The following is a 16,898-nucleotide window of genomic DNA, read 5'->3' as shown; positions in this document are numbered from 1 at the left end:
GGAAATGGGTGAGCCCTACACTACCCTGTGCTGAGATGGTGAACGGCTCTCATATTGAAACAAGAAAAAAGGGGAATGGCATTTCTACTTCACAAGAAAACAATTACAGTGCTTTAGTATTTTAATGAGAAAGGTTTAGGGAAAATATAGAATATCTCAATTAGCTTAGAGAAAAGAAGAATTTTTTTCAACAAGATACACAAAAAAGGTAAGTCACAAAGTAACTGATTATTTAACTATGCTACCAAAACCACAATAAAGATGGTGAAAAGATAAGCCACAAATTAAGAGAAAACATTTCCAATACATGTAACCAACAACCAAAACATTACTACCCAGAATCTGTTGATCAATTTTTTAAAAACTGTCCTATGAAAAATGAATAAAAAAGTCGGGTGCAGTTGTGCACACCAGTAATGTCAGCAACTCAGGAGGCTGAAACAGGACTGCAAGATCAAAGCCAATTTCAGCAACTTAAGGAGACCCTGTCTCAAAATCAAAAAGGGCTGAGGCTGTGACTCAGTGGTTAAGCACCTCTGGCTTCAATCCCTGGTACAAAGGGAAGGGAAGGGAAGGGAAGAGAAGGGGGAGAGGGGAAGGGAGGGAAGGGGAGGGGAGGGAGGAAAAATAATTTCATATTTTGCCAAGTAGGAAGAACCATCAACAGCAAAGAAATACCTGAAAAAATATTTGCCCTTGTATTTTCACAGCGGCGCAGTTAGTAGTATCAAGAAACAAAAAAATCCAAACATCCATAGATGGAAAAATGGATAAATAAATTGTGGTATGTTCATATAATAGAATACTACATGCAATTACATGAAAAATATTTATGATTCTTACAAGCATAGTATAATTTGTTTTTAAATTGTAGAGAACAACAAGCAGTATGATTCTATTTTGATGATGGGGAATAAAAACCAAACACATTAACAATTTAGCTTAGGAAAACATGCAAATGCAATAAAACTATATTTAAAAGCAAAAAAGAAATCGATAAATACAAAATCCTAGAGAGTATTAAGCTGTACAGAGAAAACAAGGATGGGGGGAGATTTTTCAGTCCTGGTAAATATGCTAATACTTAAGACAGGTGGTGAGTTCTTTGCTTTATGCTTCATATTTTCTAAATAAGTAGATATCAAGTGTTACATTATTGTATTTTAAATATAGTCCTAATAGTAAAACACTCCTATAGAATCTTTTTTTTTTTTTTTTTTTTTTTGGTTCCAGGGATTCAACTCAGGGGCACTCAAACACTGATCCACATCTTCAGGCTTTTTTTTTTTCCTTTTCTTTTCTTTTTTTTTTTTTTTTCTATTTTATTTAGAGACAGGGTTTCACTGAATTGCTTAGTGCCTCGCTGTTGCTGAGGCTGGCTTTGATGTTCCTGATTCAACCTCCTGAACTGCTGGAATTATATGTGTGTACCACCACGCCCAGTTAAGAATATTCTTTAATTCCACACATTTTGCCACTTCTTTTAAAATTCCATGTAAGTATGATGTTAGCCATTTGTAAAGTAACAATTTACTACTTTACACCATGTCCATCCAAAGCTGTCAATATACTGCTCATTCATCAACATATAATACGCACATGCTATAGGTACTTACATAAGAATTGTGAGAATCAATTAAGTCATAACTCACCTAATGTAAGCCTATACAGCAAACAGCAACTCACTTCTTGAATTTTTTCATTAACAGGGAATGCTTTCATGGCTTCCACCACAATATTGTAGCACCTGACATTGCCACTCATGAGGACTTCTACATTATTGCCTAAATTTAAAGAAATCATAATTACCAAAGGGGAATATTTTCTCCTTTCAGCAATGCATACAAACACATCTTAGACTATATATGTATATGGCAATAAAATTGCTACATTTCCAAATTTAAATATCATGTTCTATCAAACAACTATAAAAATTACTCTGCTATTTACTGTTAACATTCAGGGGATAAAGGACTCAACTTCCGCATTAAGGAAAATTACTTTAGTCCTATTTCTTGGCTTAAAATTTTAAGGTATGACCAATGTGATCCTGCAATATGTATAATCAGAAAAATGAGAGATTACACTCTATTTATGTATGATCTATCAAAATGTATAAATGCATTCTACTGTCATGTAAACTAATTAGAACAAATAAAATTTAAAAACATTTTTAAAGTTAAGGCAAAGTATATGTGGGGGGGGGGAGTTCATGTTTTTATGTAAGCCTAAAAATGGCCATGTTTTCAAACAAATGAATTTGAAGGCCTATTTTCTAATGAGGAAATTGTCATATGGTTTTTGCTTTGTTCCTTTTCCTCACATCACACAAGGAAAATCAAGATTAGGTCTCATAGTAGAACAGCTAAAAGCAAAGGTGATCTACTTCCCCCATTCCAGAACAACCAGTGTAGGAGGCGGAACAATCGAGTTTCCTGAAAGTTCCGGGATAGATGGGGAGGCAGTGGGGGAGGGGAGACGACATTTAAACGTATGATGAAGGGACAAATCCAAGAGAAACAGGAAATAAAGAAAGAAGCTACTTGGGAAGACTATTACTCAGTAAAGAGAGTGAATTATAAACCTATGTGGAGAAAACATTTATATCTTACAAAGAAATATTGACTGTTCACTGAGAAAAGAATCTATAAGCAAAACATTTTTTTGTCAGCATACAGAAACTATTTTCCCAAAAATATATTTCAATGTTTAAATTACATTTAAAAACAACAAATATTTTTAAATATGTTTAATAATGGAAAGAAACAGCTTTTTAAAGCAATCAACTACTTTTGTCTTAGAACAAACAGATGTGATTTGCTCTAAGATCAAAAGGCAAAAATCTTTAATTCAGAACAAGTATTTAAAACTCTTGATACGTTCATTCTTATCTGCTCTTTCTTTGACCTTTGCATTACCAATCAACATATTTTAACTACAGTTATGTCAGATGTGGGTGGAAAACAATGAATTCCAAAACCAGCCAGCCCAAAATAAATAAATAAATGAATAAATATAGCCCAGGAAAAGTACAATGATGAATATATTCAGTTTGTTGGCAGAGATGACTGGGAGAAATGTGAAAGCATGGACATTCTCTATTATTATTCAGCCTTATTCTCTTTCAAGTGTTTAATTTCCTGTGGATGAGAAAACCATTGTGATTTTATAAACATCACAAAGAAATGGTATGCTTTCACAGGGCATTGGGTTTTGACCCTGCTACAGTGAATTTTCACATTTTTCAGACTGCCTAACTGATTTCCATATCTGAAAATATATAGGAATGTTATCTATAATATGTGACATCATACCTATAGAATCAATCTTGTGCAGTAGTGCTGTCAGTGTTTTCACAACATATATTACAAGCCAGGAACTATTCTGCATTCTTCACCTTATTTACCTCATTTAATCCTCAAATCTTTACAGATGCAAGAATGAAAATATTACTAGATAAATGCATAAGTACATCCTTGTAAACCCACACAGATAATACATGAAATATGAAATGTTATTGTGCACTTGCAAAACAAAACAGAATCTGAAACATAGTTCATCCCATTAGTAATCATTAGTTGCATACACAGCAAATTAGTTTCTTTGGATTTGTAATTTTTTTGTGTGAAAGAAGTGGTTCAATTTCAGAGCACCACTAAAATGCTAACCAAGAATTATAATAAAGTTCAAACTCCTTCATGTAGCTTTTCAGTCCTACGTGACCTCACTCCAGGTCTGCAGCCTCATCCACTGACTCTTACCAAGTCTTTCTCCTGCCACCATTAGCAAAACTCAAACACATCATTGGGAATGTGCATGCATATTAACACACATGCATGCAAGCACTCATAAACCCACGGTTTAGTGAGCTACTTTTATCTTTTCAAATGCTGTCTGCTTGCTCTTGCTCCAGAATCTTTACACTCACAATGCTCACTGCCTGGACACTTGGCCTGCATTCCCACCTCACCTCACTCCTCCCTATTAACAAAACTCTCATCATTCAAGACTCTTCCAGGAGATCTTGCCTCACTCCCTATTTATTCTCATAACTCTATATACTTCTGCCACCACTTCCCTTATAATGCTGCAATCACCTAGGTACTTACCTGTATCCCGCATTGTACCCTAAATCCTGAAAAGGCAAGGAGTATATTCATATTTTCCACTACTGTTTCCCCAATACCAAGCCCAGAGCCAGCTGCAATACAGCCTCAATAAATAAAAACTAATTAAATGAGTAAACGAATGAATGAGTTGAGTATCCACAACACTCTAAATAACAAAAATATTCTCAAAACACATTCAGAAAGGAGAGATACTGTAATTAATTTTCACATGCAAAAAAGAAATCATGTATATACACTACTTACAAGGAATTGCTAGGGAATGTAAACAATGTAGTACATGAAGCACAATTTCCTCTTCATCCTTAAAGTTTTTTAATGCATTTAACAATATCATATACTCTTTGTTCTCAACAAATTCAGTGAGTTGTTCCTCAGAAACTAAAAAATGAAGGACAAAAATACTGAATAAGCTTTAAGATGATATAAAAGTTTAATTACTCAAAAATACATTCATAATAGTTGTATGAGGCATGACAAATACAATATACTTAAGTAAAAATGTATTTCTGCAAGATGCCTCCCTAAGAATTTTATAATGGGAGAATTATTTGCATAAAAATAATTTTATTTTTGACCTGTATTAGTTATATCAAGCTTTGAATTGCAAAGGGTGATAGTCATCAGTTCTCAGAAAATTCAAATCATTTTCAATTTCATCTGGGAGAGTCTATAGAGAAAACAACCAGTACCAATAAAGATGCCAACTAGAAATGAACATTTTTATGCTACTTAAAAGTGAGGGGTTAATGGTAGTCTCTTGAAGGGCAGCTCAGCTAAGTGCATCAGTTCAAAAGATGTGAACTTAAGCAAATGACAAGTAATTAAACTTCTAAATATTCTATCTTAATGGTTTTCCATCAGAAATCAAAAATTGTCATCATTAATTTTCATAATTTAAGTCTTTAGATCAAGTCAGTGAGTTCCATTTGGAGTCATGCTATTAGCTCAGAACCTCAAAAACATGTATAAAAATCTGATTTGTTGAGCTTGAGATTTACACAACAAAAATGTTATAAAATGTAGCTCTCTGTGATCAACACTCTTTCAGTTTTATTCTTATATGTTCCTATAATATAATGTGAAATTGCTTAGGTTCTTTTAATAAATTAAAGACAGCATGGAACTTTTCATTTCGCTGAGTAGTTTCCACAGCATTTTTTTTCAAACTTTGAAAATTAAATTTATTAACTAATTTTTAAAAAATTACCTTTATTAGCTAAATTAATTGAGTCTTGGTGAAAAATTCTGAAATTTTTCTTCACTACATATACAATCATAATACTCGTGGCATTGCTGATTTTTCTTTTTAGCATTCCCTGGTCCATCTCCACGTGTCATGGAAGGGCCCCTAACACTCGGGAGAGTGATGACAGCCCTTCCTCTGTGAATAAGAACATGTTCCTAAACTGCAGCACTGAAGATTACAAGCCCTGTAGGACCACAGAACCTCAAACTTTATCCTTCCAGTTCCTATCAAAAGTATAGTTGCAAGATGTAACGTGTATAGTAGATTGCCTGGAAGACAGAAGTTCTTTCAGTCCTTGTTCACAGTAAACTATCTTCTCTACTAGGTTTGCTCACTGAAGAGCTGGGTCCCAGGTTCAGATTGTTCTGACTCTTGACAAAGTCACTGAAATACACTTTACGTTCTTTGCAAAATGTGTATACTTTATTGTCTCATCCAGAGACACCCATGGGGGGCAAATTTTTCCCACGTCTCCTATGAGAAAAATAATAAACTTATTTTTGTATAATTTCCCCCTTAATCAATTTTTTATCCTTTTTCCCCCCTCTATTGAATTATAATTATTTACAAGCTGTTTAACCCCTGGAATAAGACAAGGAAGTAAACGGTATCAGGCACCCTATCCCATTTCTGGAGCTGCCAGAGATTCAGATATTGGCAAACTGATACTAACAGTAGGACCTGCATAAAGTATTCTAATCTGAACCCCTGGCACAGTGGGTTCCAGTAATGATGCAAAAGGGACTCTCACAAGACAGTAATAGCTGAACCCTGCCGTAACTAGTTATGTGTCCTCAGGCAAGTTGCTCACTTCTCTGACCCATTTCTTCATCAAGCCAGAGGAAGGACTAAAGGACAGTTCCAACCAACTCTGAAATTGCATGACAATCTCTGTTTTCAATCTCAGTGCCACGCTATAAAATACACCTTGCTCTGTGTCCTAAGGGACAATTTGTGAACCCTGATTTATTATCCAGAGTTTTTATCAATTTTTAAGAACTTGGGTGATGACTCATCATGAACCCAAGTTAACCAATACTTGGTTTCATGGTTTTACTTTTTTTTTCTTTATTAACACCCACACAATTGGGTTTTTAAAGTGAACATTCTGCCTTGCCAAACAATGAAAGAAATTCTACTAGTATTGTATGATTTATGGTCCAGGAATTAAATTCACACCATAGAAACAAGCAGTATTTCTGATTAACCCCATTATTTACTGTGGGGAGCCATCCTTATTTAGCAGACTCAGACCAGGTTAAGCTGTGGGAAACAGAGGCCTGGCTTCCAGGAACTAGCAGCCATGGAGATCTCTTGTGTGTTTATTGAGCAGATAAGTTTATGGGTAATTAATTGATTTATAGCCAACATCATCCTCTGGCAGTTAACTCTTTTCTCATCCTCGTGGGACATGGTTGAGGAACCCCCACATTTGGCACTAATACACCCAATGATGTGGTCTGGGGAATCAATCCCAATATTTACTGATGATATTCATAGGATGGGAGGTTTTATTCATATTACATCCATCCATGTGACTGGATTTGACTATACTGGCTGCAATGGAAACTTATCTATATGCTGGTCCCATGACAGACACTGGCTGTCTAGAGGTAACCTTCAGGAAAAGACAGCATAAGGAATAGCTAGGCCAACCACTCATACTGGCCCTTGGAACTTAGGATTATATGTTCAAACAGTTATTAGAATGGGACTTTCTCATAAAAAGTCAATCATTTCTATAAAATATCTGCCAATATCTTACTGCCTTAATTGTTCTCCAGTAGAATCTGGCTCCTTTCCTAAATGGATAAAATATACAAATGTCTTGCCAATACTACATAATATTTCTAAAAGTGGTGGATATGTTATTGGATTGATCTTCAAAAATTGATAAAAGACAGTTTTATCAAAATATCTTTCTCTAGAAGATCCAAAGCCAGAAAGGCCAACGTGGCAACATTGCCACTAAATATGTTTCACTTTTAATTCTTCTTGAAAAGAATTTACAAGCAACCATGTTTAATCTAAATTTTTAATACAATGGAAGATCTAAGAAACTAGGCAAATAATTTAGTTATTTAAAACTATTTTCAGAATACAAAATAAGATTAGATATATAATCATTCTTATTTTTGAAATTCCATGTAATTTGGGCCATTCCTTATTGTTTGGCTATTACTTTGCACTGCTGGTAACAACTTAATAAAGACCAAATTAGAATCCAACAAACTGATTGATATTACACTAGAAAGATGAATAATTCACATTTATATTCTAACAGTTATTTCTTATTTGATGATAATTTGGTTCCTATATATTTAATGTATTATTTTAGGTTTCTATCTGTTACCACATTTCATTATATCTAGAGGCATGATTCCTTCTGTTAAGATACTATGGCCCCTGAAAGTTAAATATTAATAAAATGATTGAGATTAAATTAAATGCTTCAACAACTACTATTACAAATATCAATAATGAGCCTTTTGCTCTCCAATTTAAACGAAGGCTTAAATGCCATAATGACCGTAATCATGTCTGTTGCTACAACTAAATATCATACTTCCCAATGGGACTAAGAGATAATTAAGAATCATCGAATGGACAACTGACATAACAATAATAATAACCTGGAGTTTATCACATCACCACATTCAGGATATTCAAAAAGCAAAATTGATCTCATGGACTGTGCATTTCTGGTTGATCAAATATTTCCTAAATTGAATGGTATATTATTAAAATGATACATTTGCTACTAATTCTTTTTGTCTCATGATAATAGGTTGCCATACCCTTAGAACCAAGATCCAGGACCTCAAAGCAGCTCTCAGAACCAAGATCTGGGACCTCAAAATATCTGCCCATCATTTGCATTTTAAAAAAATATTTAAAAAGGGGAATTGTGGGAGTCATCCTTATGTAACAGAATAGATGAGATTGAGCAATGGGATACAGAGGTCTGGCTTCTGGGAACTAGCAGCCATGAGATCTATCCCAGATTGCCAGGAAGTATACAACACTATGTGGAAGTGGTTCCCTGTCTAATTTCCCTGAGAAAATGGCTTCCCTAATTCCACCCCATCCTGTTCATCACAGAAGAAGCCCCTCCTGGTCCAGGCCCTTTACATGTGTGATTATAAATAAAAGAGAGTTGGGCTACTCCATGTTGTTAGAGGCCAGAACTGATATGGCCAGACCTGTCAAGCCCCCCTCTTTTAAAAGAGTACTGGCTCTTGTGTGTTTATTGATTAGATAAGTTTATGGGTAATTGATTAATTTATAGCCAACATCGTCCTCCAGCAGTTAACCCTTTTCTCATCCACGTGGGATGTGGCTGAGAGACCCCCAGAATTTACCCTTGACAGACAACTCATTTATTAATAAATAGTATGACTTAGGTACCCTTTTCTTATCATAAATATATCCCACTTTTCCTATAGTAGACATTCTTTCATTGTTTAGCAAGGCAGGATGTTCACTTTAAAAAACCGATTGTGTGGGTGCTAATAAAGAAAAAAATAAACCATGAAATCAAACATAGGTTAACTTGGGTTTTTGATGAGTCATCACTCAAGTTCTTAAAAACTGATAAAGACTCTGGATAATAAACCAGGGTTCACAAAGTTATATATAGTTCAAAATAAAGATTTTGACATTTTTAAATACCTCTTTCAAACAGCACATGTAAAGCTTTGCATCCAAGTTTCTGGACTTCATCATTGGCTGAAAATGTGCGCATGGCATCAAAAATCAACAAGAAGATATCGCTTTCTTCATCCAATATCAGCAAAGTGATTTTACCTATTTGAAGAAAAGGAAATGCCGTTAAGTAAAGAGCTGCTTCAACAGTGGTGCTAATTTTTACATGAGGAACATGAATGTTTCCTTTTCATAGACCACTTAACTGTCTGAACTGTCATGGGCACCCCAAACCTAGCCTACTCCTATACCCTGTCTTCATCAGTGATATCATCATGGAGTAGTTACGAAGGAAGAAAACTCCCATTTTTCATCCTATATCTTGCTTTCATTCTCTAACCAACTAATCAAATCATTACTAAGTCCTTCAAGTGTGATCTCCTAAATATCTGGAAAACTCTTTTTTGAACAAGACCCCATCGCTCCTATCATGTGCCACACCTCATCATATCTCACCTAAAATGCAAAAACATTTGCTTAATTGCTCTGCCCTGCCCAAAACTCTACCTAATTAATTTATTCCCCGCATTATATTTCTAAAACAAATGTGATTCTGCAAATTCCTTGCTGAAATTTTCTAAGGCTTTCTCTTACTCCTTGGCATGACAAACAAGATCCTTCCCAAAAACAACTACATGGATCTCATCAGTCTCATTTCCTTCCATGCCTTGTCTCAACTCCAAATATGCTGAATTGCTTGCTTATCTAAGCTTAACTAAGCTTCTTTTTAATATCCCTTTGCACTTGCTCATGTTGCATGAAATGTTCTTGTCCTCTTCTATACCAAAACTATTATTGCCATAATTCAAGAAATAACACAAATAACACCCATACTGGCAGTAAAAATAATAGTACTAGAATAGGAGTAGCAGTAGTAAACACTTTTACAGTGCAAATATGTCAGTCACTGGTCGAAGCACTTCAATATACATACTTAATCACTACTGCAACCCCATCAGGTAGGTGCAATCAATGGCCATTTGAAAGATCAGAAAACCAAGGCACATAAAGGTTAAGCAACCCAAGAACTCTGCCCAAGGTCCAACAACAAATAAGAGGCACAGATGGATTAAAATTTAGGCAGGTCATGTCCACGTTCTTAACTTCTACAAGTGAGTTTAGCTACTCTCTCCTCAATGGTGGTTTTCTTCATATTTCTTTTTATAGTACTTTCCTCAACTAAACTTTAATTATTATTATAAATCCTTTAATCTATATGCCTGGGATGTCCAATTCTGTAGCCACTATCACACATATCTATTTAAACTCAAATTTAAATTAATTTCTGTTAAATAAGATTAAGATTCAGTTTCTGCTATTTCAAATGTTCACCAGCCAGATAGAGCCAATAGCTATGGTATTGGAAAATGCAGACATTTCTGTCATTGCAGAATATAATATTGGACAGCAGTGATGGATCATGAACTTCTAAGTTGTAGGAATTTTGCCTCATCTGTCTTAAAATTATCTAGCACACAGAAGAACAGTAAATACCCAATAACTATTAAATCAATTAATTACTGGCCAGACAATAAAAATGACTTACAAATCAGCTTCTAATAAGTATTTGAAATAAACTTTAAAACCCATATAAAATTTCCTAATAGCTCAAAATGTTATAGGGGAGAAATTAAATTAACTAATCTTTTCAAAACACATGTCTTATTTTCTGTCTGCATGCTGCTGACTTCTATATATTCCAGCATTGGGAGATTTTTTTTCATTCATAAATCCTCATTTTCCTGTCCATCACCAAATGGAGAATGAACCAAAAAAATTAAGTTCCCAAGCACAAAGTTTAAAATAAATCAAGGTTAAAACTAGCTAGCTCATGTCATTAAATATTCTAATAAAAGGTTACAGTGAAATGACAAGGATCTTCTGGCTTTTCCTATTGCTCCTCCTTCATACCCTTGTCTTTACCCTCTTTCTTGAGAGAAGGGCTAATGAGGACATTACATCTCCCCACCTACATGACCAGGTTCTCATGTTGCCCTCCCAGGCCTCTGCCACTCTGCAGGAATGGTTCTCCTGACCTAAAACACTCTCCTCTACTTTAAGCAAAGCTTAAAGATTAGGTCCCTGTGAGCAGACTTTCTTCTCAGAAACTTACATGACCTCAAATGTCATGTAAGGTCATTTAAATGACCTCACAGCAGTGACCACAAGAATTGCATCATATCAAAAGTCTTTGTTCGGGTTCATTATCCTCCATGCAGAAGTTTTCCCAGGTAGAGAAACTGACATGTGAAATCAGACCCTGGTTCTACCACTTAGTGGAAAAAGCAATCTCTCCTCTCATAGCTTCAGAGTTTCTCACCTAGAAAATGGAGATAAAATACCAACCTCCAGGGTTATGTTTTTAAAAAAGAGTGAAGCACTTTATATGTGGAGCCCAGCATCTAGCAAGCACTTAAGAAGAAACGTTATATAATTTTTAAATATTGCTTTTATAGTATACCATAGAACATATTATAGAAAACATATGAAAGATAAATACGAAGCTGGGTGTGTGACACACACCTATTATCCCAGCTACTTGGGAGCCTAAGGCAGAAGGATCGAGAGTTTGAGTCCAGCCTGGGCAACTTGGTGAGATTCTGTCCCAAAATAAAATAATAAAAGAACTGAGGATGTAGTTCAGGGTATAGTGCTTGCTTGAGGTCCTGCGTTCAATCCCCAGTACCAAAGAAAAATAATAAAAGATATGTATGGAGAAGGGTATAAAAATGACCAGGGCATGAATGGCCACCAAGCCAGTGGGAATGTGAAATGTGGAACCAGATTTACAGAGCAAATTGGGGCTTGGAATAGAGATTTTGGAGTGACATATCAAGTATTATTTAAAATCAAGGTACTACATGAGATTTTTGAGAAAAAAAATTGTATAAAGAAAAGAGATGAGGAGAGAAAATAGAAACAAAAATTTTAGAAAGAACTGATATTTAGGTTATATGATGATCCTAATGACTTAAATACATTTAATAAATGGCTTCAAATATTTTTATACATAAAATATGTAAGTCTGTTACCTGAAGTTAGGAGGAGATCTAAGGCCTTCAGTCCAATTGTTGACAGGTTTACACTGGCATTATGAACTGTTAGCATTTTAAGAATCAGTCTGGAATTAAAAGCAAATCCAGTAACAATGAAAGGTTATACTCAGAGGTTTGCTTATTTAAGTATTATTTTTTACTCACATATTTTTGCTATTCTCATTGTATTTAATTCCCCATAGTGAAGTTCATAAGTTTTATTTGGTTTTTTTCTTCCTACAAACCTGAACCAGGCTTATACAAATAAACAGGAATGTAATTAGCTTGATTGTGGTGAATATTTCACAATACATACATAAATCAACAAGTTGTACACCTTAAATACATACAATTTTTAACTACCCACTATATCTCAATAAAGTGGGAAAAAAAAAACAAAAACAAAGAAACTTGACAGGAAATATTATGAGTCTCCTCAGAAAAGTTATAAGTACTGCTCATTTTCTTTCTTTTAAAAATTCAAATTCAGTTTACTATTTTCAGCCAACTCCATATCCAAACTATCATGAAAAGCTGCATACATCAAAAGGTCAGCCCATTTTTATATGTGATGAAAACGTGTGAATTCCCTTGAGTATATTAATACATTAATACAGAAAGATCTAAGAGATGCTAGAGTGTGTATAAAGAATTTATTTCAATCCAGACTCTCAACAGTATTTAATTAGTTCAATTTTATGAGATTTTAATCCCCACATTATCAATTCCAAAATAAAATCTGCCTGGTGTTATTTTGCTTTTGTTGGGAGGAAACCCAGCTGGTGGTATTCAAAGCTTTATTGAAATTCAGAAGACTTGTCATATGATTTCCAATCAGCAAGGTGAGGAACTGAGAGATCCTTTTCTTTAATTTTCAGCCAACACTCCTCCTATCCTCCGCACCCAACCTTTCCCTGTCCCATTCCCACTATTACTGAATTCAACACTATCGAAATCATTTCTCTTTAGTATTTGTAGATCTTTTGTGGGAAAAGGCTCCCGAATGGGGAAATATGTTTTATAGTAAGTTTTGGATGAGAATCATCAAATAGGCTCCACTGTAAGGAGCACTGTGTCTATCTTTTTCTGGCTTACTTCTGGCTTGGAGTTGGGACTTAAAAACACTCAATGAAAAGAAGGGAAATGAATGAATGAACAAGTGAGTTAGTGAGTAAATCAATGATATTTCCTATAGAAAGTCTATATAATTTAACTTAACAGTTGTTCTGACTGAAATATGACTAGATGAGTTTCTAATATGTCCAGTCTTTGGGAATCTTCCCTTAAAGTTATAATTACTAATTATAGTAATTTTGGATAACCCCTTATTAAATGCCATATAATGGACTCAGAATTTCAGAGATGAGTTTGAAGATGAGATCATGAATTAATTATAAATATGCTTTTTCTGAAACACACACTGGTATGTTAGAAACTGAAGATCAGCAACAAATATTTACCAAAAATGGAAAAATGTATAAGCTCTAAGTATTTACATATGGTTTTAGAGGGCATAAAAAATTATTAAATGCAATACTGGCTATATTCATATCTTAGTACTTAGATATAAGATATGCTCACCTATGAACAAACACATAGCAGTAATTGGTTTAAATCTGGTGTTGATCTATTGTTGATGCTGATAAACAATACAAGTGTAAAATTTAGTTTTGCATAAGTTATATTTTTCTCAAGCAATATACCTTTGGAAGCAAAATATATTCACAATTGCCTCTCTAAAGTAAAGATAAGTGACATTAGGTATAGAGAAAACAAAGTAAATAGCAGAAGATGCTTTTTAAATGTTGGAGAAACTAAGTTTTCAAAAAAGAATTTTCCTGGAAATAAATTTTTCCTCAGAAAATTCTTTCTTAAGTAATCATGGCAAAGAAAGCAGTCTCACTAATAAGTGATTATGCTGAAAGCTACAGAAAGGTAGTTAAACAGCTATCAAGATTTGACTGTACATGTACTAAAGGAGATTTTTCTTCTTCTTTTGAAAACCATAGTTTAAACCCACCAAGTATGTATATGTGAATATACATATACTATTTAAAGACAGTAAAGCATAAACATTCAAATTACTACTTATAGAACTAACTTTTCAGTTCCCCTATTTTTAAGAACTAGTAGTTTGTGTTAGTTGCACTATTAAAAAAGTAAAAGACTCTTTTTGGTTTGAATTCTTAAATACCCATCAAAAATCTACAACTCATCCGATTATATAATTGTAGATTACATTATTAAAATAATAGTCACTTTATAATTTTGCCACCAATATGATTTGAGATTCAAGCTCTCTATAATTGCAAATCATTGAGTCAAGGAAAATGCCTATATTTTGAAGGATTTTATAAGAATGGCCTTGGATTGCAAATGTTATTTTTAGGAAAAGACTGCCAAAGATATAGATGCATCTGTCATACTCACTGGTGAACACCAAGGACTTCCCAATCATTTCCAATATCCTGAGGTCCCATTAAGCTCTGCATTGTTTCTGGACAGACTTCTATTAATTTGCATAGAAGTGACCAACCCACCTGAAAGCAAAAAACAAATATTCACATTTTAAAAAGATGCTAATGTAACATATTCAAACATGAATCTTCATTCTCAGTGGGATAGTGATTCTATCATTTTAAAATAACTATTTAAAACAACACCTTGAAATGCTTACTGAGAAATAAATGCAAGCCATACATTTAGAATACATATTATTCAAAGAGTCATACCAGAAGGGCATACAAACAACCATTATATTATAACAAAATAAACTAAAATAACCAGCAAAGAGCTTAAAAGGGCATATCAAAATTAAGTGCAAGAATGACTATACTCACATCCTGCAATGTTCCTAACACATATCTCCCTGACAGAAACTCTTCCAGGTATTTAGGATTTTAATTATATGGGTAAATAATGTGACTTGGAATGGAGATTTAGGAATAGCTGGAAAGTTTAGTAGCAAAGTATAGGTTATCAGAAATGACTGTTTCTCAAGTAATGGGGCTAGACTAACAGAAGAAAATGAAATGGCTTAGCCTATGACTAAATCTACATCTGATACAGTAGGGAAAAAAAGCAGGGGACTGTAATACAGGGCAGAGGCAGAATTGCTCAGATCCCCTTTACATTTTTCTACAATGTCTAAAACTATGAAGTGGTCTGGATATCACAAATGCCAAAGGCTCTTTTATCTTCCCAGATGACACTAGAACTCATTGTTATATTGTAAATACATTTATACTCAGTCCATTTACATATGACAATTTGAATAAGGTGCTCTTTACCTCTGGGGAAAAAAATAAAATATTAATTCCAAACGAGATTATATTTAACCAGTTGCGGTGGTGCATGCTTGTAATCCCAATGACTAGGGAGGCTGAGGCAGGAGGATCCTGAGTTTAAAGCCAGCCTTGGCAACTTAGCAAGGTCCTAAGCAACTCTACCTCTAAATAAAATTTTAAAAAGGGCTTGGATGTGGCTAAGTGGTTAAGCATCCTTGGGTTCAATCCCTAGTGCCCCCCAAATTTAACCCACACTTCCTACTGTATGTAAATGAAACTATCTTCAATTCTTTCTATTATATCAGAAAACTGTACTTTATATGGTCAGGAAAGAACCAGAAAATGCATATAAATGTAGTATCTAAGATTAAAGAAAAAGTACCTAAGTATGCTATGTTATAAACACCAATATAATGAGTCCTGAAAGTACCTTGTTATGAGCTAGGACTGTTCAAAGACATAACATAGAGGACGCAGAACTTGAGCCAGGTTTTAAAAGAACATCCCAAAACTGTTGAGACATGAGAGCAGGAAGCAAAGTGGTAAAAAGACTGCTACAGGGAAGGACACTGTCACGGGATAAGACTGGATGTACAACTGGAGTTGAATGATCCAGTTGAATGACAAAGTGAGAAATTCATACACATTCAATCAGAAATAGCAGCACAAGTTTCTTACTTGCTTATAGGAATAAACACGGAGATAAAAATTCTCTTAATTTTTTTACAATACTATAATATTATTTATAAGATCTTTTCACAATATTATTTTTCAGATTAAGCATGAATTTGCTTTACTTTGCCACTTTTTCCTTTTATAAAATTTCAAATTAGTTTAAAAGGCAGAAATTTCTAACAGCTATTTTTACCTATGTTTAAATAGGACATCCTCCTCCACCTAAGCTGAACAGACATTGACAATCCAGCTGTCATAGAAACTGGCTATTTTGAGCTTTCATAAAATACATGGAGACTTTTCTCCTCAAAAAAAATTTTTTTTTTAAATAACATTCTGAAGAGCTTCTAGTGGGGAAAAAAAAAATCACATAGGGATGCTCTCATGTCTGTACCTGTATGGCTGACTCAAGAAGAAAACCTGTTTTGTTTGGGTTGGTAAAGCTGTGGCATCAACAGCAAGAAGAGTCAGGCAACTGATCTTGCAATCACTAAGTCGAGCTTCTTTGATTAAACAGAACCTCCAGCAGCAAAGCAGAGGTAACAATAGATCCATTAATCTATTCAACTAAGAGCTTCTCTTTCAAAGAGAGATTTCCATCCTGCATAGTTTACAATATAATTAAATTGGTAGCTTTGCTTTATTATAATCATTCTATAAACTCAAGCATCTGATTATGTACAATGGGAAAGGGTTGAGGGGTTAAAGAAAAGTTTAGCCACTTTCATTTATTTTGCTCTCCTTCAGAGGTTGAAACTCTGTAGACAAAAAAAGTAAAACTGAGAAGCAGAAAGAAAATGACTAGCAGGTAGAAAAAAGT

The 16,898-nt window shown here is 34.2% G+C and overlaps 1 protein-coding gene across 2 annotated transcripts in view; it reads right to left on the bottom strand.

The window, feature by feature from the left end:
* The window catches only part of LRRK2 (leucine rich repeat kinase 2), a 140,942-nt gene that overhangs the window by 121,060 nt on the left and 2,984 nt on the right, over window positions 1–16,898 (bottom strand). For both annotated transcript variants that reach the window (XM_079139253.1, XM_079139252.1), the window contains exons 3-7: window positions 14,547–14,656; window positions 12,114–12,202; window positions 9,049–9,183; window positions 4,374–4,508; window positions 1,653–1,784 (exon numbers count right to left, since the gene is read on the bottom strand). In XM_079139253.1, coding sequence (XP_078995379.1) covers window positions 1,653–1,784; window positions 4,374–4,508; window positions 9,049–9,183; window positions 12,114–12,202; window positions 14,547–14,656 — 601 coding nt within the window. The remainder of the gene's footprint in view (window positions 1–1,652; window positions 1,785–4,373; window positions 4,509–9,048; window positions 9,184–12,113; window positions 12,203–14,546; window positions 14,657–16,898) is intronic.

This window comes from Sciurus vulgaris (assembly GCF_902686455.1).
Source record: "Sciurus vulgaris genome assembly, chromosome: 5".
Classification (NCBI taxonomy): Eukaryota; Metazoa; Chordata; class Mammalia; order Rodentia; family Sciuridae; genus Sciurus; species Sciurus vulgaris.
Note: the sequence above shows the minus strand (reverse complement) of the source record. Positions and strands in the feature narration are given on the sequence as shown.